At 41.4% G+C, this 22,544-nt stretch overlaps 1 protein-coding gene across 2 annotated transcripts in view; it reads right to left on the minus strand.

The window, feature by feature from the left end:
- FAT3 (FAT atypical cadherin 3) overlaps positions 1–22,544 on the minus strand; it is a 652,787-nt gene that overhangs the window by 88,152 nt on the left and 542,091 nt on the right. For both annotated transcript variants that reach the window (XM_082683341.1, XM_082683340.1), the window contains 3 exons: positions 13,474–13,749; positions 10,833–11,043; positions 2,162–6,235 (listed from right to left, as the gene is read on the minus strand). In XM_082683341.1, the coding sequence (XP_082539467.1) occupies positions 2,162–6,235; positions 10,833–11,043; positions 13,474–13,749 (4,561 nt within the window). The remainder of the gene's footprint in view (positions 1–2,161; positions 6,236–10,832; positions 11,044–13,473; positions 13,750–22,544) is intronic.

Here is a 22,544-nt window from a genome sequence, read left to right on the forward strand (position 1 = left end):
AATAATTAAAGCTGAACATTCAGCAAGCCTTTCCAATAGGAAAGTATCCCTCAGAATCTCTAAAAAGCTTTTTGTCTGAAACTGAATGCCAATAAATGCAAGTGAGTCTTTGCTCACTTTTCTGCCCTTGCCACTACGGCTCCTGTCTTTTCTGCAGAAATATACATTTTAATGAAAAAAAGGGAAGGCATCAGATAATGCACCAATGCATACAGAGTTTAAACAGAAAGCACCGTCAGGAAAATAGTTCCAGGAAGAAACAGGAGAGGAGTGACGCGGAAGAGTGCCTCTCCCAAGCACTGACACATGCTCTCCCGTGGATCTTATTCTGCAGTGATTAATTAACTTTCCCACTAACGTACTTAAGCAGATTCTGTGTCCTGAGGGCATTCTAATTAATTCATTTTTCACTTTGAATAATGTAGTTTTTCTAAAGGGAAGCCACCTGACTACAAGTATTGATGGATTCTTTAAAATCTTTTGGCACTTTGCTTATGTTCTGCCTTTGAATGTCACAACATCAAAATACTAGCTTTAAAACACTTCAATCGTTTTTAGGAAGACTACTCCTGTCCCACCAACCTTTCCACTTGCAGTTTCAAGCCAGTCACTCCCAGGAAGCTACCCCTGCTCAGTGACACTGACATGAAATCCTTTCCCCCTCGCAACAGTGACACTTTTTTGGTCCGCTCTGGGTGACTTCCTTGATCTAGTTTGGCTTTTCCACTGAACTGCTACTTATTATCAGGAAAGACAAAAAAGGGATCCAAGAAAACTGAGTTATCAGGAGAAATACCCTTTTTTTTTTTAAATTTTTTATTTTTTTATAAACATATATTTTTATCCCCAGGGGTACAGGTCTGTGAATCACCAGGTTTACACACTTCACAGCACTCACCAAAGCACATACCCTCCCCAATGTCCATAATCCCACCCCCTTCTCCCAAACCCCCTCCCCCCACCAACCCTCAGTTTGTTTTGTGAGATTAAGAGTCACTTATGGTTTGTCTCCCTCCCAATCCCATCTTGTTTCATTTATTCTTCTCCTACCCACTTAAACCTCCATGTTGCATCACCACTTATATGCAGCCATCAAAAGAAATGAAATCTTGCCATTTGCGACAACATGGATGGAACTAGAGCATATCATGCTTAGCGAAATAAGTCAAGCAGAGAAAGACAACTATCATATGATCTCCCTGATATGAGGAAGTGGAGAAATACCCTTTGATTTAGAGTTATAACTTAAGAGTTTTAGTAAAAGGTCAAACCACGCCCTTTAATTGGTACAGGTATGTACGTGTGCAGGCATAGGAATTTTCAGCACTGGGAGAAACTTGTGAGTCAAGCTTACTGGGATCAGCTAGTTATTTATTTATTTTAGATTTTTTTTTCAAGATTTTATTTATTTATTTGAGAGAGCATGGGGGCGGGCAGAGGAAGAGGGAAAAGCAGATTCTCGCTGGGCAGGGATCCTGATGCGGGGCTCGATCCCAAGACCCTGAGGTCATGACCTGAGATGAAGGCAGTTGGTTAACCAACTGAGCCACCCAGGATCCCTAGCTATTTATTTTTCTTACCAATACAAGAAGTAGGATTAGAGTTAAAAATACATGTGCCCCACCCCAAAGCTGTTATTTTCATTTCTTCAAGTGAGATAATTGGCTGGACTCCTTCCTTCCTTCCTTTGACACACACACACACACACACACACACACAGAGAAGAGCACAAGCAGGGGGCATGGCAGGCAAAGGCAAAGGGAGAAGCGGGCTCCCCAGTAAGCAGGGAGCCCAATGCGGGGCTCCATCCCAGGACCCTGGATTATGACCTGAGCAGAAGGCAGCCACCTCACTGACTGAGCACCTAGGCGCCCTGGCTGGACTCCTTTTTAAACGATATAGCAGCTCAAGGACTGGGTACCAATCTGGGTAATGTGTCATAGGTGAAGGAATGGACTCCAAACTAAGGCTCATTCAGCCACAACCAACAACTGAGAAACCCTGCCCACTCAGAGATCTTTTACTCAGCCCCAGAAAGGTTTTATTACTCTCAACCCCCATCTCATCTCCCTTTTTCTCTCCAACTCTCACCTCCTGCCACTGCCCAACTTTCTTGGGAGAGCAGAGTACACAGAGTGAAAGCCAAGTGTGGCTGACTTACCCGTAATATGGTAGCTCACTTGGCGATTAATGTCGGAAGTGTCTCTGTCCCAAGTGCTGAGGACGGCTACCACCTCGCCAGGAGGGTCACTCTCCTTCACATTCCCTCGGTACACCTCGTGGGCAAAGACTGGCGCATTGTCATTTATATCCGTCACCCTGACAGAGACCAAAGCTGTGGACGAAAGAGAGAAGGCCTCTCCAAGGTCAGAGGCCACCACAGAGAAGGTGAAGGTGGGATCTGTTTCGTGATCCAGGTCCTTCAAGGTACTGATCCAGCCTGTGTTGCTGTCAATGTTGAAGGCTTCCATGACCTTTTCAGGCTGGGAATCTGAGTGCAGGGAGTAAGTGACCTGCCCATTGGCTCCCCAGTCCGCATCGATGGCTCTGACCTGTGTGAGTCTGGTGCCCACAGGCATCCCTTCCATTATGATCGTCTCGTAGCTGGAAGTTTCAAAGACTGGCTTGTTGTCATTCAAGTCCAGTACCTTGATATCTACATCCACAGTAAACACAATGTCTACCTTGTCCAGGGGTATGGTGGCTGCTACTTTAAAGTGGAATGCTGGGCTGACTTCATGATCGAGGCGTTTGTCAACCTTGATCGTGCCTGTTTCCTGCTCTATGATGAAGACACCCGCTTTGTTATTTTCTGGCCGTTCCCCATTAACTGTGCTGAACCTGACATTCTGACTGGGCAAAATCCTCAGGGTGTCCACCGTGCTCCCAATGGCTGTATCTTCTGAAACAGTGAAGGAATACTGAGACTGGGTGAATGAAGGCAAGGACGTTTCAGGGGGCAGGACATGAATATAGACAGGGATAAGGGAGTGCTTTACTGGAATGCCCCCATCTACTGCTTTGACAAAGAATGACAGCACTGTGCTTTTCAGCTGGTTAAAATTGCCCTTAGTGACCATCCAGCCATTGTCAGGATCGATTTCTAGGAGGTCAGCCACAGAGACGGAGGCCTCGCTGTATAGAGAATAAGTAATCCTTGAATTTGCTCCATCATCTGGATCCATGGCTTGAACTTGAGTGACCAAGTGGCCTCTTCCAACGTCTGCCCTGACACTGGCTCTGTATTCCAATGTCATGAACTGGGGAGCATTGTCATTCTCATCCACAACGATCACTCTCACGGTGCAAAAGGTCGTCCTCCCTCCACCATCAAGGGCCCTCAAAAAAATACTAATGTCTCCCTCCAGAGGGTTTTCCCGGTCAAGCCTCTCTGTTGTGATGACTTGTCCATTGCTGTCTATGAGGAATCGATCCTTGGCAAAGTCGTTGATGATAGCGTAGCTGATCTGCCCATATGGCCCAGGATCCCCATCTGTGGCTCGAACGTGAATGACCTTTGTCCCAGCGGCTGCATTCTCTCTCACCTCAGCTACGTAGGTGCTTTGGGAAAAGGTAGGGCTGTACAGGTTAGCCCCGAGTACCCTGATGTGCACCTGTGCAGTGCTAGTGAATAACCCATCAGAGACTGACACATTGAGACTGTACAAGGGCTCCATCCGCTGCTTCCGGTGGTTGGACAGGGTGATGACGCCACTCTTGCTGTCCATCAGAAAGCTGGTCCGGTCATTCCCAGATAAAATGCTATATTCCAAGCGGTCAAAATCAGAGCTGTCTGCATCAGAGGCTTGAACGCAGGTTACAAAATGGCCCCGGGGGGCTAATTCACTCACATATGATTCGTATATGAGCTGATTAAAAATGGGAGGGTTGTCATTTATGTCTGAGATATAGATATGAACCAAGACCTCACTGCTCAGTGATGGGAAGCCGTTATCTGTGGCTCTGACTTTCAAAATGCAGTGTTGCACTGACTCATGGTCCAGCATCCGCGCTGTCAGGATCAAGCCACTTGCGCTGTCTATGTGAAAATAATCTGTGCTGTTGTAAGTATCCTGGACGATCTGGTAATGTACCATTTTATTGTTTTCTGAGTCTGCATCAGTAGAGACAACTTGCAAAACAGGTGTTCCAATGAGAGAGGCTTCTGATAACGTCGTATTGTATGTGGGTTGATCGAAAATAGGGGGGTTGTCATTTACATCATTAACCAGTAAGTCAACAGTGACTTCAGCCCTGGCACCAGTAAGGGCATCACTGGCTCTTACTGTCAACTTGTAAACAGAGGTGATTTCATAATCCAAAGGGCTAACCACTTTCAGGACCCCAGTGTCAAAATCAATGTTAAACTGTTTATAAAGATCCCCATCAATAATGATGTATATGATGCCTTGGCCTTCTGGACTGGTGGCATTGATGCTTAGAATGGGGGTATCCATTCTAATGTCTTCATTGACTGATGCTGTATAAAAGGGCTTATCAAACACAGGCATCGCTTTGTTGACAATTGTGATGGGAAGTTCTACAGAGGTGGATAAAGAGGGTTTTCCACCATCTTTGGCTAGGATGGTGACTTCATACTCAATGTTGGACAAGTCAGAGTTGAATGCTTCTTTTAAAATAACGTTCCCTGAATTAGGATTAATCTCAAAGTGGCCATAGTCATCCTGTAGTACATAGGTCACTTCTCCATTTGCACCTTTATCTTTGTCAATGGCTGTCACCTGGTAAATTAGAGTCCCGGGCTCAGCATCAACTTGCACAGCAGCATAGTAAGGGAGGCCCACAAAGACTGGAGAATTGTCATTGATGTCTTCAATGTTAACCCTGACCACCACTCTAGCCACACGTAGATGGTCCAGCTCTCGGCTGGCTTCCACCACCAGCTCGTATAACTCTTGTTCTTCACGGTCAAAGGGGACTCCAGTGGTCTGAATGACCCCTGAGGTAGATTTTATCTTGAACTTATTTCCTGGGTTTAAGATGCTGTATTTTAAGGGCTCATTAAGGCGATTTCCAATGGCATTGACAATAGCAACTTTGGTTATGTTAGTGTTGTTCTCTGAAATTGAGGTCGAGTAAAAGCTTTGTGTAAAGTGGAGGCCGCTATCCATGGCTTCTTTAACCAAGATGGTGACCATGGATGTACTGTAGAACTTTCCATCAGACACTTTAGCTATCAACATGTAGTGATCTTTGGAGAGGTTGTTGTTTTTTATGGTGAGCACTCCACTATTTGAGTCAATTAAGAAATGATCCAAGCTACCTTCCATTAAGCTATATGTCAGTTCTGGGGGCACCTCGGAGTCAGGATCTGTGGCACTAACTTTCAAAACCTCCACTCCAACGTAGGTGGGTAGAAGTAAGACAGTCTCAAACACAGCCTGGGTGAAAACAGGTGGGTTATCATTCACATCCATTACCTCTATGTTGACTTCAACAGGACTCTCTGCTGTCAGCTGGGGGCTGCCACTATCTCTCACGTGGACATGGAAATGGAAATGGGCAATAGTTTCATGGTCCAGGTTGGCAATTGTTCTGATTGCACCTGTACTGGAGTCCACTGTAAAGAACTTCTTGGCCGTGGACTCTACGATCTGATACACCAGCAGAGCATTCCGGTTGCTGTCGGCATCAGTGGCTCGAATCACCAGCGGGCTATTATCCGAGCTCCTGACAATGCTATTGACTGGGGCAGCTTCACTCAGACTGCCTGAATATTCAGAAAAGAGAAAAACTGGGGCATTATCATTTTCATCAACGATCTGAATATTGACTGTGGCATTGGAAGCCATGCCTGCCATGTTAGTGGCCTGAACGATGAGCTGGTAGGAGGAAGTACGCTCATAATCCAGTGCCTTCCGGGTGGTGATGACTCCAGAATATGGATTTATGGTAAAGATCCCATCAACGTTTCCATCTTTGACTTCATAAATGAGGGTAGATTGACTGATGGCAGCGATTAGAATGACTGATGTTCCAATATCAACATTTTCATTTACTTCTGCTTGGTAGTCTTTGTGAGTGAACTTGGGGTGAGAGTTATCAGACATGGTAACAGAAATGCGCACAATTGCAGTGGCAGACATTGGCGGGGAACCCTGGTCTGTGACTTTGACCGACAGGACAAACTGACCCGTTGTTGTCATGTCTGGTTCTTTGGAAACGGTGATGATGCCCAGGACTGGTTCGATCTTAAATGTGTTCCCAGTGTTCCCTAAAATACAGAGATAAATGGAGAAATAAGTCACATATCATGTTTTGAAGATTAATTTTTCATCTAAAGGATACTTCGCAGCAACATGGCAAGTTGAAAGCAATTATTTATATTTGTTCCATCTCATTCTGAAATAGAATGAAAGACTTCTCTTTTAGGGGTATTCAAAAGCAACTGAAGTGAGTTTTTTAAGTAAAATTGTGAATTTCAGGTCAGTATCCTCAGGTCAGAATTTCAGGTGGTGTTAACACCACCACCACCACAAGATTGTGTACAATGCCACTGTTCAAAATGGATTTTTGCCTAAACCAGTGCCATAGTCTATGTTTCATGTTATGAGAAAGACATTTGTAGGAGCTGTTTCAGAATATTATCCCACAGATTATCCCAAGGGTGGGCTTTGCTATATTTCACCCTATCAAAACCAACTTCACTCCAAACACTACTTTGGTGAGTGGTGGTCTTTTGTTTGGGTCTGAAGGACTCTTCCCAAGCTGTTTGCTCTGTAAGTTGTCAGGATATTTTCTGCCACCCTTATGTTGTTCACCCCCTCAAACCCCAAAAGACACACGTGCATGCACACACTTAAAACTAGACGTAAAAATTATAAGGCCATTCCTCCAATCTGTAACTGTCCCATTTGCTAAGTACCAGAGAGGTTTCCGGTGACGTAGTGAACTGCCAATCATCTAAACCAACCTTAAAACCCAAAACTGGAGGCATCATCCTCCTGAAGCCGAGGAACCGGCAATGGGAAGCTCAGATGGGAAGGGCTATGAACCATGACGCCTCAGACGTTTAGCGCCTCACGTCTGAAACATGCAGTGGTGTGGAGTCTGAGATCGCTGAGAGATGAAGATAATGAGAGAGGAGCAGAGAGTGAGCAACACGAGGTCTGAAGAATGTAAAGAACCTGGCTGAAAAGTAGTGGACAGTGTTATGCAGAATCCTTCACGAAGCTGCTTTTGCTGCTCTCATCAGGCTTTCTGATACTTCCCCAAGAGCACACATGCTTTCCTGTCTAGATTCTTTGAAAACAAAGTGAAAAATCTTGGTCATTCAGTTATAGCTGCCTTTTTTTTTTTTTTTTTTCCCTGCTTGAAGTACAGCAGTATCACAGACACAGAGATGGTTTAAATGTCATTATTGTTAAGACCGGCTCCCTTCCTGATGGCACTTATATGTATCTCCTGAGATGTGCAGCAAATACAGCTGTATACATACTTCTTACAATGTACTTATTCATTAAACTTTTCCATGTCCGAGAATAAAAAACTCATCTTTCTATAAAACCTGCTTATTTTTAAACAATTAAGTTATTTTATTTTTTAAAAGATTTATTTATTTAGAGAGTGAAAGCATGAGCAGGGAGTGGGGCACAGGAAGAGGGAGAGGGAGAGAGAGAGAAAATCCTCAAGCAGACTCCTGCTGAGCGTGGAGCCCGACTTGGGGCTCCATCCCAGGAACCTGAGATCATGATCTGAGCCAAAATCAAGAGTTGGCTGCTTAACTGACTGAGCCAGCCAGGTGCCCTCAAGAATTAATTTAACAAACAAGAACAGGATTCCAGCCCTCACAAGTGAGTACCGCATAGTGTCCTCTTCCGTGTCAGCATGATAGTTTTTCCTTGCCACCTGAACATGAGCACTTTGTGAGGTCAACATAAAGTTCAATGATCTCATGAGTAAGCGTGCAAACTTTCAATAAATAATGGAACTGAGCGTGAGTTCAACGTCTGATTCATAGACCCTTGCAAGGAGGCAGGAATCATTTCACATCAGCATATCCGGGAGGAAAATGTAGAGATTGTAGAGATAATGGGGCCAACAGTCAACCCCAACTGATAAATGCAAGAAAGTGAAGTGTGTCTGTGTTCCTTGATTGTGGAGTCCCCCTGCTGCGGAATCTCCAGCCAAGTCCTCCCTTTCTGCAGACCCAGCACATTTCTTCATGCCCAGCAGGACGTACATGGCAGGGACCAAGGGGAGCTAGCTTCCGGTTTCAAGTAGAACTTCATAACCCTGCTGCCCCACAGCTGCTCACCTGCCTGGCATACCACTCTGGGCTGCTGCTCTTGGACAGCAGGTCGAAAGTGGGCTCTTGGCCTCTTCCCCTCTTCAACATACTCCCTGCCCATTTTCTTAGCATCTGCTTCCTGCTTATTCTCTCCGGCTAGCGTCTGCTTATTTCCTTGGAATCTACAGCTTTTTGTAGACTTTTGGCAGCTGAGCAAAAGCTGGGCTTCTCTTACATATCATGACTTATTTAGAATGTAGCACAGTCTGGCACAAAGATGGTGTTCAGTAAATATGTATTAAATGATCGAGAGGAGAGGTAGGTCTGAAGAAAGATTGTTAGTCTTCTGTCTGTATGCCCCTTGGGATCCAAGAGGCCCCCGTTGTAACTTAGTTCTTAGTCCTCGTGTCTCCTGTTTTGGAGCCACTCATGAGCCATTGTGGCGCGAAGGAGAAACCTGAACCAAATACAGGAACTGAAGCTCCACACTCAAATATCCCCTTAGTTCTGTGGGCCCAGATAAAAGCTTCCATAGTTACTTCCAAGGCCAGGCAGGGGTTAGGAAGCATATGGCCCACCAGTAAGCAGAGGTCTGGAAGAGAACCTACGGAAAATATACACTCTACACAACCCCCTGTCATTTATTTCACAATGTTGTGGCATTTGGGTCCTCCCTTTCTCCTACCAGGATCAGGGAAGGAACTGGCTTGGCCAGGAGCAGTCCAGGGCTTGTGGAGGTCTGTCTGTCCACAAAGGAGCCCCAGGACCACTTGGGACTTACTGTGTACACTGAAATCCTCATTATCTTCCTACACAAACAATCAGAGGTTGGTTTTTTCTTTAGTTTTTTTAGTTACCGATCATTTCTATGAGTTTCTGGAAATACGAGTTTTCTACAGAAAAGATGTTTTAAGAAAAAAACTTTTCTCTCTATTTTTAGTCAGCAGTTAAAGGAATGACGGAATCTTTGTCTACCCATAGCACCAGGCCTCAGCGTGTGGCTGTGGAAAGATAAGGAAAGTGGTTTTGTCAGCAGGATGGGAAATGGCACTCGTGCATCTCCTCAGAACTTCCCGATTGGCTTAGAAGTTATCTGCCTAACTAGGAGACTGTAAATAGTAGCCTTAATGACAAATACAAAATCAAGCAGACACTGTAGACAATGTTTAAGAAATGCTAAATAAAAAAAAAACAGAAATCAAACTCCCTACCTCAGTGAGCACAGGGATATGGAAAAATGTAGGCACGTGGATGAATACCAGGAAAAGAAAAATATATCTAAGATTAGGAAAAAACTGTGGAAAGAGTCCAAAGAGCTCCTGGATCAGGCGATACTTTCTGTGACATTATTTAAACATTTGTGTTTTTAAAAAGAAGCTTCCTTACATTATTTGTGGAACTAGAAGAACAAGGATTATATAATTAAATAATTAAAATTTTCTGTGGTAAACAACAGATGCCAAATAGCACTTAAAAAAATACTGGTCAGGCTTTAGGTTAGAAGAAAATTCCATAAATATCTACAAAAGAAACAAGTGAAGTTGCTTGGGGCAACTGGCTGTTTTGAACTACTCTCTTTTATTTCTCTACCTTTTTTTTTTTTTTTCTTTGTATAGAGCTTAGCTTCAACGCTGATACAATGTGGGTGCCTAATACAGGAAATAGTTTTAGATTATCATTTGTTGCAGTGGCTTTTGTATAAAGAAGATGGTTGGCTTTTCTTTCTCTAATATTTTTTAGTCCCAAACTGTCATTCTAGCATTCATATTTTAATTCAACCACTCACAAAAATGCTCCACATTTAAATCATGGGAAAGAGGCCTTTCCAGCACTGGCATAAAAGGAGACATCATTTGGCATTATGCACGACAGACATAATGTTGCAGAACATTTTGGAAATACGTGGCTTGAATATTCAAAAAAAAAAAAAAAGACTGAAGAGGGGAAGGGAAAATACAGCAGATAAGGGGTATTTGTAATTGTTAGGTTCATAGTCTCATCCCTCGCTTGGACAATCATCTCTTCTGTCATAAATGTTTTGTTCCTGTCCATCCTCAAACCATCAGGGAAGTAGAGTCTGGCCTTAAGGATGTCAAAATTAATTTTAAATATCTCAGATTTAACAGAATGTGAGCCTGTATGAATTCATCTGTCTGCTTAAGCAGGCAGTTCAGTATCTCCCACAGAGACATGTAGGATTCAATTCATGGAACAGCCTGGCAGCCCCCAGGAGATGGGAGACTTTGGTTATTTTCGTCTGAGGCCATGGCTTGTTGACCTATCGGTAAAAGCCACTGAGCTTACCATGCACTTCTTCTATTTCCTCCATTCCATAAAAATCCAAGAACACCACCGAGAACACCATCAAAGGGAACTCTTTCCTCACCGTGAGTGCTGGAAAACGTATTACCAAAAATGCCAAGAACTTGATAGAGCCATCATCACGCAGCTGGGCCAGTGGCTTGGCCACACAATGCTTTTGGAGCCATTCCAGGGTGACTATGTGGATTTCACATGGTGATAAACACTGCAGAGGGTCAAAAGCCATGCATTATGTTGCAATCTGTGCAACAGCTCTCACCTGCTTCTATGGTATATATGAGTTCTGCATTTTCCCCTTTGTCTTTGTCCAGAGCGGTCACTTGCAGAACAGCTGATCCCAGAGCAGCCGATTCAAACACAGATGCTTCATACAGCGGGTTGGTGAAATAAGGACTGTGATCATTAGCATCTTCCACATTCACAATGACGCGGGCCAAGTTTCTTCGATAAGGAAACTCCTGATCTCTGACCTTTAGGCAAAATACAAGAAGTGGTAGGACTAAAATCTTAAGTTGCAAGGAACTTGCACGGCTATGTCTGTGGCAAACAGAAAATGGGGTAGGTCACGGAAAGTGCTTGATGCCATCCCGGCACGGGGCAGGGCCACGGTAAGTGATGGTGCTACCAGGGGAGGGCGCTAATGGTGAGCAAACTGAGAGCCGCGGCCACACCCATTTCCTGATGACTGGCCCGTGGCCTGTGTTCAGCCTGTGTTCGTGGAGCTGCCACAGCACTTTCCTCTGAACCACCGCCCACAGCCGGTCCCCTTTCGTTCATGTATCTAGCTGCTAATGGAGTGGTGGATGGACGCTCTTCTGAAAGGGACACTCGAACGTTCAGTGAGAGAACTCATAAATGCAAAGCAGGCATTGCCCTCCATTCATTCATTCAACAAACATTTATTGTCACCTATTATCTGTCAAGTCCTGGCTTCGCTTTGGGGGTTCAGCAGTGATTCAGATCTGGTCCTTGCCCTCCAGATGCTAACAGGTGGGTGGGGGATAGAAACAAGCAAATGGGCAGGAGGCCTGGTGGTGAGTGCCAGAATGGGAGGGAGTCATAAGAAGCAGATAACCGGGCGCTCAGCTTCTTGGAAGAGGTAACAAAAGTAAGTAGAAATGGCCAAACGGTGGTGTGGGCAGCATGTTTCAGGCAAGGACAGCCTCCAAGGCAAGGCCCAGGACTGAGAGAGAACCCTGATTCCCAGGAAAATGAACCAAACCTTAGTTTCTAAAACGCCAGACCCCCTTTGTGACTTCACTGAGCCACCTGACTGCTTTAAAGCCTCCCCTGGTTTGCATATGCCAGAAACTTGCAAATAATCAACCCTTTAACCCTCACTGTGTGATTTCGCTATAATTTTATGTTGCGCTAATCAAATGTGTGCCTTGCGTTTGTTCAATTTTAGACTCCATAACTTCAGAGAGATGTGGAGAAATTAGAAAGCAGACTGAGGAGAGCCATCAAAGTAAAAGGGCTTTTCAGAAATAGTACCTAGAAGGAATGAGCAAAAGGACTAAAATGGCTTAGCACGGAGAAAGGCAGCCTAAAGGACATGTTTGCGCTAAATAATCCATTACAGGCATGACAAATGATACAGGGTGACCAAACTGAATTTTGAGTTTGTTAAGGAAAGCATGAACAGAAATGCATTGAGTCGTGAGGATGGAGTTAGTCCTTGGCATACGGTTTCTGCCCCTGAATAAAGCTCATGCAAAAACAACGGGGTGAGTGTGCTCAGTCCTCCTGCATGTAGACTGGCCTGCCACACCCAGGGACCAAGCTGACCTCTGTATTTGGGGATTATTGAGACCTAGGTCTGCTCCAGTGGAATGTCCAAGGGTACAGAAGTTTTGTCTCTTTCCCATTCCCAGGGTTTAGAATGGTGCTTGGTACACCGTAGGTGCTGGAGAAATATCTGTTGAAGGAATGAGAGGGTGGATTGGATCATCCCTCTGAGTCTCTCTTGCTCCTCCCACCTGGGGTGGGTCGAGGCGGGAGGATGTTTCTCAGCTGGAAACTTCCAAGGGCATGGTCTTCTTCCTCTGGCCCAGGAGTGTTTCCAGACTTGGGGAGAAGGAAGAGTAGTGCTTAGAGGAACATCACTTCCAGCTGCTAGGAAACTGGTAGCATCTTAACATGTTTTAAAAGCAATCAGTACCCAAGGTTTAGTCTGTGTCTCAAGAAACTTAGGGGGTCTGTTAAGCAGGGGCTGTGCGATTTCCCCCAGGTTTCTTGGGTGGTCAAAGGGATAGATTTTGGTCAATAAACTAGTCAAGGATGTTTCTTATCAATCTCTACTTCTCATTTATGTGAACTAAGAAAATTCCATTTTAAAATTAAAGCAACTTCCACATAATTTGGAGGTCCCATGAACCCAAATTCAAACTTAATGAACACTCTCCGCAGGGCTTTGGTATGTTTTGAGATCTGTTTTGGGTGGCGGTATTTACGACTAGATCCAACGCCAGTGCAGTAAGTAATAAATCAGTCTTCTAAATGCTTCCAAGGACTGAGCAAGGCATATTTTGAGTAAATGATTACCCTTGTGATTAACTTCTCAAGGAACTTCTTTTAAACTTTTCCACAGAATCTTCTGGATGAGAACCAATATCATAGCCTGGAAGATTTACCGAAACATGGCCTGTTCCTTCTCTTCCAAGTCAGCCTGTCAGCAGCCACTGTTGCAGAACTCATCTACTCTTTCAGTCTGGCATAAATATCTGGTCACTCCAGGAGAGTAGCCATTTTCCTCAGGGAGATAAAAAGGCAGAAACGAAGGTGGCCCTGCTGTGAGAAGACCAAATTCACTCCTACTTACAACATTTAAGGGCCCCGTACTTCTGAAGACCAAGGGTGACAGACTGTGTTAGGAGAGCGCAATAGCAGTGTGGTCCTACCATGATGTTGAGGATATGCTTGTCCTGGGCCTCGTGGTCCAGCCTCTCAGCAGTGTAGAGCACGCCAGTGCTAGGGTCAATCCGGAATTTCCTCATGCTGGCCGAGTCGATGCTACTGTGGACAGTGTAGCTCAGTTTGTGCTTCTCGTCTCTATCTGTGGCTTCAATCTGCAAGATCTCTGTATCTGGAAGCACGTCCTCAGAGATTGTGACATCGTAATTCGGCTGAGAGAATTCTGGGCCATTATCGTTATTATCCAGCACTTTGATAAATACCTATAGTTAAAAGAAGACAAGAGTGATGGTGAATGCCAATTCACTCATTGCTAATAAAGAGGCCCCCTCCCTCTCTCCTCCCTCCACGTCCTTGGAGCCCAGCTTCCAGTAGTAGCTATCTCAATATGTAGGAAGATCTCATATGAAAACATTCCATAATTAGAGGCTGACAATAAACCAGTAGTTCACATAAGCAGGAACATAAACTATGAGCTAATCAATATTCTCACTATTAATTGAACAGCTGAGACAGGCCCCTGGGAGTGATAAAGCCATGGACTATCTCAGGCATAATGTAAGAGATCACAAGGTGACCTTAGTCTGGTATGTTTCTATTATCTTAAGTTTTATTATGAGCTCCTTCAAGTGGATGCAACATGGAAACAGCGATGGGATAGTAAGACTAATAATGAGGCAGAGGAAGGGGAAGCACAAACACAGGTGTGGTTTTCTCAGAGCAATCAGAACTCAACTGCAGGGGCCCCACACAGTGGTTCTTCTTCAAATGGGAGACATCTGGCGAAGAGCATGGTATTGATGATGGTGAAAATATGACATTCCCAAGTTTTTTTTTTTTTTTTTTTTTTTAAGAGTTTATTCATTTATTTGACAGAGAAAGAAAAAGAGTGCGAGCACAAGCAGGGGGAAAGAGAGAGAGAGAAGCTCCATCCGAGGACCCTGGGATCATGACCTGAGCTGAAAGCAGACCCTTTACCGACTAAGCCTCCCAGGTGCCCAAGTTGTTTTTTTAAATAAGGCATTTTCTTACAAAACATTTCAGGCAGACATAAATAAGTAATAGTAATAAAAAAACCAAGTCATAGTTTAATGAACCCTCACATATTCATAGCTCAGCTTTGATGGTGATCAATTTATGGCTAATCTTGTTTTATATATGTACTTATTCATCCCTGTCTGCTCCCCATTTTAGTTTGAAGCAAATCCCATCTTTTCAGTATGTATCTTTAAAAGATAGGGACCCTTACTATGAACACACAAACACATACACACTACCATTACTGCACCTAAACCAAGAAAACAATAATTTCTTAATATTAAATATTCAGGGTGTTCATAGTTCTATAATTTTTTAGGGTGTTAGGTATATTTATAAAAAGAAACATATTTAAAAAAATCAGGACATGTAAATAAGGTCCAAACATTACATTTGGTTGGTATGTCCTTTAATTATCTTTTAATTTATAGGTTCCCCTTCTGTCTCCTTTATTTCCTTGCAATTTTTATGTTGTTGCTGCTGGTGATAAACAAACTGTACCATTTTCTCTTAAGGTGTCACAGCCCAAATTTTGTTCATGCTTCCTATGTCCCTTTGTTCTCCATGTCCCTTTGTTTTCTGTATTTCTTACAAACTGCTAGTTTGATCTAGGAGACTTGATAAGATTCACATTCAATTTCCTTTCTCTTCCTTTTTTTTTTTTTTTTTTGACAAAAAAAAATTTTCTAATGAGTGAGTCAGTATATTTCCATCTGGATATATATGCTATCTAGTTATCATCCTTGTTTTGTGGTATTAGCAACCACTGAAGATCATTACAGAGATAACATTTGTTTATTAAAAATATAAAATGGTAATGTTTTATTCCTCATTTCTTTGGTAGAGTAGTTCTAAAAAGAAACTTCTTTCCAATTACGTGGTTTATTCTGAAGGACAATTTATGTAGTAAAGTCATAACTAATATTTCATTCTTTGCCTTCGTTTACTATTTCAAAATAAAAAATTGGTTCTCCAACTCATTATTTTTTTTTTTCAAGCATTGGTGTGAGTGCATGAATTTAATCAGTTGATATATTTCTGTCTGTTGCAGGTACTATACTTACTGATGCACGAATGGCCCTTCCTTGGCCAGTGGGAGCCTCTTCAAGTTGGCCTTTGAGATCTTTCAACACAATTCTTAAAGTCTTTGATAGCTTCTTTGCTTTCTAATAATTGCTACTGATGGTTTTTTCCAGGGTCACCTTGTACATTTTCTGACTCAGTCTTACATTATCCATTTCTCTCTCCAAAAATCATTGATTTCTTTTTAGTTAGAAAATGGTGCTACGAATGATCATGGCTATTGGATTTGCTATTGTATTTAGCTTTTTAAGTGGATGGTCAGCAAAGGTCTTTTGTTGTTAATAATCATTTTAGGAGTTCATACTGACACTTCCAATTCAAAATTAGGGTATCATGTTTTTTACTTAATCTCATTCTTTTTATATTTGTATCCCATGCTGAAACCCCAACCTAAAATTTCTCATGCTGACTGACATCATCACAATTATTCACTGTTTTATATGAAATACATGCACACAAGCCTCAAATTATAATACAATATTGGTACTGCAGTTACATTACAACTATGATCATTCAAAAGCAATTTAATATTATTTTTAGTTCTTTTGGTTTTTGAGATTTATCGCACTAGGGATATATAGTCACATTAGTATGTTTAAAGTCACAAGAGTTCTTTGTGTAGCTATGCCATCAACATATATATGTTCATTTGCTTCCATTTACTTTCAAATTTCAAACTTGTTTTAATATTGAATTTTGTTTTACATTTTATGTAAAAGTACCAACGTCAAATTTACAAAAACAGTACAATTAAAGTAGTTTAGCTTCTGTCTCTTTCCCCCTCATCCTATTCACTTCTTTTCTTATAGGTAATGATATTTTTTAAAGATTTATTTATTTATTTGAGAGATAGAGACAGAGAAAGGGTGGGAGGGGGACAGGGGCAGAGGGAGAGAGAATCTCAAGCAGACTCTGCCCTGAGCCTGGAGCCCCAGCTTGATCTCATGACCCTGAGATCATGACCTGAGCCAAAACCAAGAGTTGGTTGCTTAATTGACTGGCCACCCAGGCACCCACCCCCCAGGTGCCCCCGGTGAATGATTTTTAAAAGTTTAATGTTACATTTTATCCATCTCTTTCACTAATATAAACATATTATATACATTTCCCCAACCCTTGCCCCCCACCCTGGGCACACTGACATGCTATGTCACTTAACATCATATCAATGATTCTCAACTGAGGATGACTTTGTCCCTAAGGGGATATTTCGCAATATCTGGAGAGATTTTTTGTTGTCCAGTTGGGAGTTGGGGTGTTCCTGGAATCTAATGGATAGGGGGCAGCGATGCTGCTAAACATCCTACAATGTACAGGCTTGTGCTCGCAACAAAGAACGATCTGACCTGAAACATCAATAGTGTCACTGTTGAGAAACTCTGCATTATCATATTCTAAAGACTAACCCACACCATACAGAGATACTCTTCCAGTGAGTAGGTGGGTCACAGTTTATTCAACCATTCCTCTATTGATGCTCACGTAAGATGTTTCCAATTTTCACTCTTAGAAAGAATGAGCAAGAGAAGTCTTGGGCCCAGGTCTTTTTATATTATGCTTGGGCCCCTACAATTATGAGTGTTGGATCAAAGGATAAGTGCTTATATAGTTTTGCTAGTTATTTCCATATTCCTCTTCCAGAAAGTTTTATTAATTTGTATTCCCATAGCAATATATAAGAATGGCTGTCTTCCATAGCTTTGCCAACAGCATACATACTCAAACTTTTGTATTTTTTGCCAATTTGATGGATAAAAAATAGCATTTCAGTGTACTTGTAATTTGTCTTTCTCTTATTATGAGGATGAGCATCTTTTCATATGTTTAAGAGTCATTTGCATTTCTTTTTCTGAAAGAAAATTATATCAGCTCATTCTTTTATGGATTAGATGGCCTTTTACTTCTTTATTTTTGGAAGCATGGTGATATAAATTGCAAATATGTTTTCAATTTTTGTCACTTAACTTCATTTTGCTATGGTGTTTTTTTTGTTTGTTTGTTTGTTTTGTTTTGTTTTGTTTTGCGGGGGGCATGCAAAAGCTTTTATTTTTATTTTCATGGAATTGAATACATCAGTCTTTTCCCTTATTGTTTCTGGAAGCTGAGTCATAGTTTAGAATATTTTGTACACTTTTAGGTTACAGGTGAATACACTCATTTTTTAAAAAATAGCACTTGCATGTTTCCTTTTCTTACATTCTCTACTCCATTTGGAATTTTTCCAATATTATGTGAGGAATGGATCCAGTTTTATTTTTTCCACACGGCTTTCCCTTTATTTTAATACCACTTTTTACAAGACCATCAAATTCCCACTGATTTGAGAAGCTTTTATTGTATGCTAAAGCTACATATGCAAATGGTATATTTCTGGATTTTCTATTGTGTTTCATTGTTTATTTGTCTTTTCATATGTCAATATAAAATATTTCAATTACAAAGGCTTTACAGAATGTATTGACTGGAAAAGTTAGGCCCTTTCTTTGTTCTTCTGAAGGGTTTTCCAGGCTATGCTTACTTTGCTGTTCTTCAAAATGAATTTTATAATTGACTGGTATAGCACCTGACAAAAAATTGATAGTGTTTTAAATTGCTTTATGGCAAAAGGATAGGTTAACTCTAGGAGAACTGAGCCTTTATGATGGAGTCTTCCTATCCAAGGACATAGTTTGTCTTTTTTCATTTATTCTGCTCTATGGTTTCATTTTTCAGGGATGTTTTAGTTTTCCTCAAATAGTTTTTTGTTGTTGTTGTTTTGTTTTAAGAATTACTTATTTATTTAAGAGACTGAGAGAGCATGTGTGCAGAGGGAGGGGCAGAGGGAGAAGAGGAGAGAGAGAGCCTCTCCAACCAACAGCACTGTAAGTCATGCCTGAATGAAGCCCATCGAACACACATATTTTCTTTTCAGGCACATTACGTCCTTCTTGCACTTGGGAACACTAGATTGCACTTCAGTACTACGTTTTGGGGTCTTTCAAATCATGAGATTACCAACAAAGAACACAAAATGCAAAAAAATGTGGCACTAAATAGACTGCAAATAGGACACTTGTACATAGTATGAGAGCTGAGACAAGATGGTGGAACATTACCTCGTTCAACAATAGCAGGGAAAATATTTTGCTGCTCTGCACATGTCAGGGAATGAACACAGGGTGCTGAGAACGTTGATTTTGGGATTATAGATAAATTTCAGAGATTATCAATGCATACCCAGCATCTAGCTCAGGGATGGATACTTCACAGGCACTCGATAAATATCATAGTTAAATATTTGGTATCTTGGTACATGTAGGTACTTTAGGCATAGATTGAGATACCACAATTATATCACAAAATCTTTGATACCACAGATTTTATTCTCTTAGGCCATGATCCAGGTGAAATGATGATTATAAAGATGATGATGATGATCATAATATTAATAGTATAATTTAATAATAACAATGACAACAATAAAACTATTACACATTGTAGTAATAATAATAGCAGCAATTAGATCAATGATGATATACTTTCTTTTATTTTTATAGTACTTAACAAAAGCTCCTTTATTTTTGTTGAGTTTTCTTGAATTGGGGACTATCTTAATTATTAAAAGCACTGAGGGGTGCCTGGGTGGCTCAGTTGGTTAAGTGTCTGACCCTTGATTTTGGCTGGTTGTGGGATACAGTCCCATGTCTCGCTCTGCGCTGGGCATGGAGCCTGCTTGGGATTCTCTCTCTCCCTCTCCATCTTCCCTTCCCCCGCCTCCAGCTCTTGCATGGGTGTGAACGGACTCTCCCAAAAACAAACCAAACCAAAACAAAACCACCCAAACTCATATATCCAAAATGCACAAACCCCAGGGAGTCCATGTTGAAGGATTAAATTTCTTTTACCTTTTTTCTTTATAAATTTTATAACACAGATTGCTTTACCTCATCTATTTGCACTGGCTAATAATTATAGCACAATGTTAAATTGTAGTGAAGATGGTCACCTTCTTGTCTTATTACTGACTAGCAGGAAAACTTTTACCAATTGTCCTTGAAAAGTAATATGCAGGCATTTGGCTGCATTCTACAAAATTATTTACTTTTTAAAATAAAGGTGGTCAGACCACGGCTCCCCCTATAAATTTCTGCACGGTCATTCACTTTGGTGCATATGAGCTTTTCTGAAGAAAAGAAAAGGGCAGTGCTATGACTTCTGTGTCAGGAAGACTTGCCCACAGAGTGAGTCTGACATGGGAACAAGATTTGCCTGGAGTTTATGGAAAAAATAAAAAAGGAGGGGGGAAGCAAGAAGTGTGCTGTGAGTTTTAGGTATTGTTTCTAATCTTCACTGTATTTGGAAGTCATACTAGATTCTTTGATTGCCAATTCTTCCTTTTAAAGAGTTCAAGTTAACTTAGTCAAGATGCTAAAATATTTGTGTTCACAGAAGCAGTTATATTAACGGAATAAAAAAGCCTTTCCAGCCAGCAAGGCTGCCCTGACCTTCACGAAGTTTCTAAGTTGACGTGCTCCTGAAAAGCTTGCCTCTTTCTGCTTGCTTTGTCTTGAGCCTAATCTACAGTCAGAACAAGTGTTTCTCTGTCAAAGACTTCCTTTTCCTCATTTGCTTTTTATTTCCCACAGTTGGGGCCATTTGTGAGCTCCTGAACTAACAAACAAAGCAAAGTAACCCTCAAAGACGTTGTGCTCAAAATGGTAATTGAAAGGCCTAAGGAAGTACAATGGAATCAAAGTGGGAGGAAACCTGAATGTAGGAAGTCTCTTCAGAGCTGGATTCAATGCTGCTCCCCACAAACACTTTGGGTTTTGCAGGCTCATCGAAGCTAAGTTTGGGTAGATGCCAAGCCTGGCTTTACAAAGGCTCATGGAATGAAGTGTCCATGGGGTGTGTTAGAGGGTAAGGCCTCCGTCTTTTATGAGAACCAATTAAGTCTTAAATTACCGAGCCTCTGTTATGCCCCTCTTGGCATTTCAGAACCATACTTAAAATACTCAATGGTTGTGATGTCAAAGGTAGTGCCCCTTTTAATCTCCCCAGGTTTACAAGTCTTGTATTTGAACATGTATATAGAAAAAAATGTCGGTATGTTTGTTTAACAATGTATCAATCCATATCATATATGTGTCTTAAACTTTATGGTCCCCAGGGTATTAATGGGAAAAATAAGAATCAGAGAAGTCCGAGGTTGTGCCCAAAGTACCAATGGCAAGGCTAGACTTAAACTTGGTCATATGGAGTCAAATTTGACACTCATTCCATTATATCATTTCCATATACCCTTAAATTATATACACACTAATTATAAAAGCACTAACATGTATGTGAACAATTACATGTGCAAATATTATATGCTTTGCTATATAGTAATCCTAACTGACACGAGAGATAATTGACATGATCATTGTCATTTGGGGAATATTAATCGTAGGATTATTCTAAATAGAAAGTTCCCTGCTGCCTTTAAAATTGGAATCCATCTTCAAAAATTAATTTACTTGTAAGTTGTTAGGCACAGATCTATGACATATAGTGAACTTTTATCATTACTATTTTTTTTTTTTAACAGAAAGTCCCACCTTGAGTGCTGTGAAGTGTGTAAACCTGGTGATTCACAGACCTGTACCCCTGGGGTTAATAGTACATTATATATTTAAAAATATTAAAAAAAAATAAGAAAGTCCCACCTTAGGTTTGGCCTGCTACCTTTTTTTTTTTTTTAAAATATCTATGTTAATTGTACTAGTTCCAGTATTTTCCTAATGTAAATGTATAAGGAGGCTCGTGGCTACTTCCTTTCTCACCTACTAAGAGGGAGATGACACTAAAGTAGAGAAATGAAAAGCTTTGACAACGAAGGTATCCTTTGGGAGTTCCTTCATCTAGGGAATCACGGAGCAGCTTTGGCAAAAGGATTCATTCCTATCCTCACCGGCCTTTGAGCAGGTATAAGGTAGAGGGAAAGGGTAAGACAGAGTCTAAGTCTTCAGGACAAAGTCTGCTTTTTGAGGAAGAAGGCCAGTTAGGAACTCCCAACACATCCCTTAGAGACAAAAGAATGGAATTCTCACGGCTGTGGAGGGCAAGGTCCACCCAGGGAACGTTAACCAGGCTAACCAAGGCTAACCAAGGCTAACCAGACCTCTCAGTCCCAGTGCATACACTCTTTTGGTAGAAAACCTCTCTGGCTCATTAACTCAATTAACTGCTTTTGTGGAGCTGAAGAACTTTGGAGATTATCTGAAAGAGATTTTTAATCTCAGGTTTGGCTATGGAGCATACAAATACAAACTGATTTTCATATCTTTATAAATCAAAGCAAGACTTGAATAAGAAAAGCATATTAAAATCACAAAAGCATAAATCACAAGCCCCTGAATCAAATCAATGTAATTTTTATATTATTATTTGGGCATGAATATCTCTGCTGTCTTTCATGAATAACAATGAAAGGTGCACACACAGTATCTTATAGCTATCAGGTATATTATTCCAATTTTAAGTTGAGGATTAGAATAATAATAACAGCTGCATATGTCCAGCACATCACAGATCTTGAGATAGCTCAAAAAATCTTATTTTATTCTGATAATAACCTATAAAGTATGGAAGGTGTTATCCCCATTCTACAGAAGAAGCTGAGTCTCACAACGACAGTACTACATTTCATGAAAACAAAGACAAGAACTGGTTCAGTGCTGACTTGAACTTGGGTCATCCGATTCAAGGTCAGTGCTCCTTCCTTTATACCAGATGCTGCCACTAATGAATCATATATTCTGTATAGAAGTGTAGGGAAAAGTTTCTGAAATCTGATTTTGAGAAGGAAAAAGTGGGTTTGGACCTCGTTACCTGTGTACGCTGAGGATAGCCACCCAACCCATGTGTGTGCCAGTTTCTCACTAGAAAAGTAAGTGTAGTGATAATACTTGATTTA

This window comes from Mustela nivalis (genome assembly GCF_964662115.1).
Source record: "Mustela nivalis genome assembly, chromosome: 9".
In the NCBI taxonomy this organism is placed as follows: domain Eukaryota; kingdom Metazoa; phylum Chordata; class Mammalia; order Carnivora; family Mustelidae; genus Mustela; species Mustela nivalis.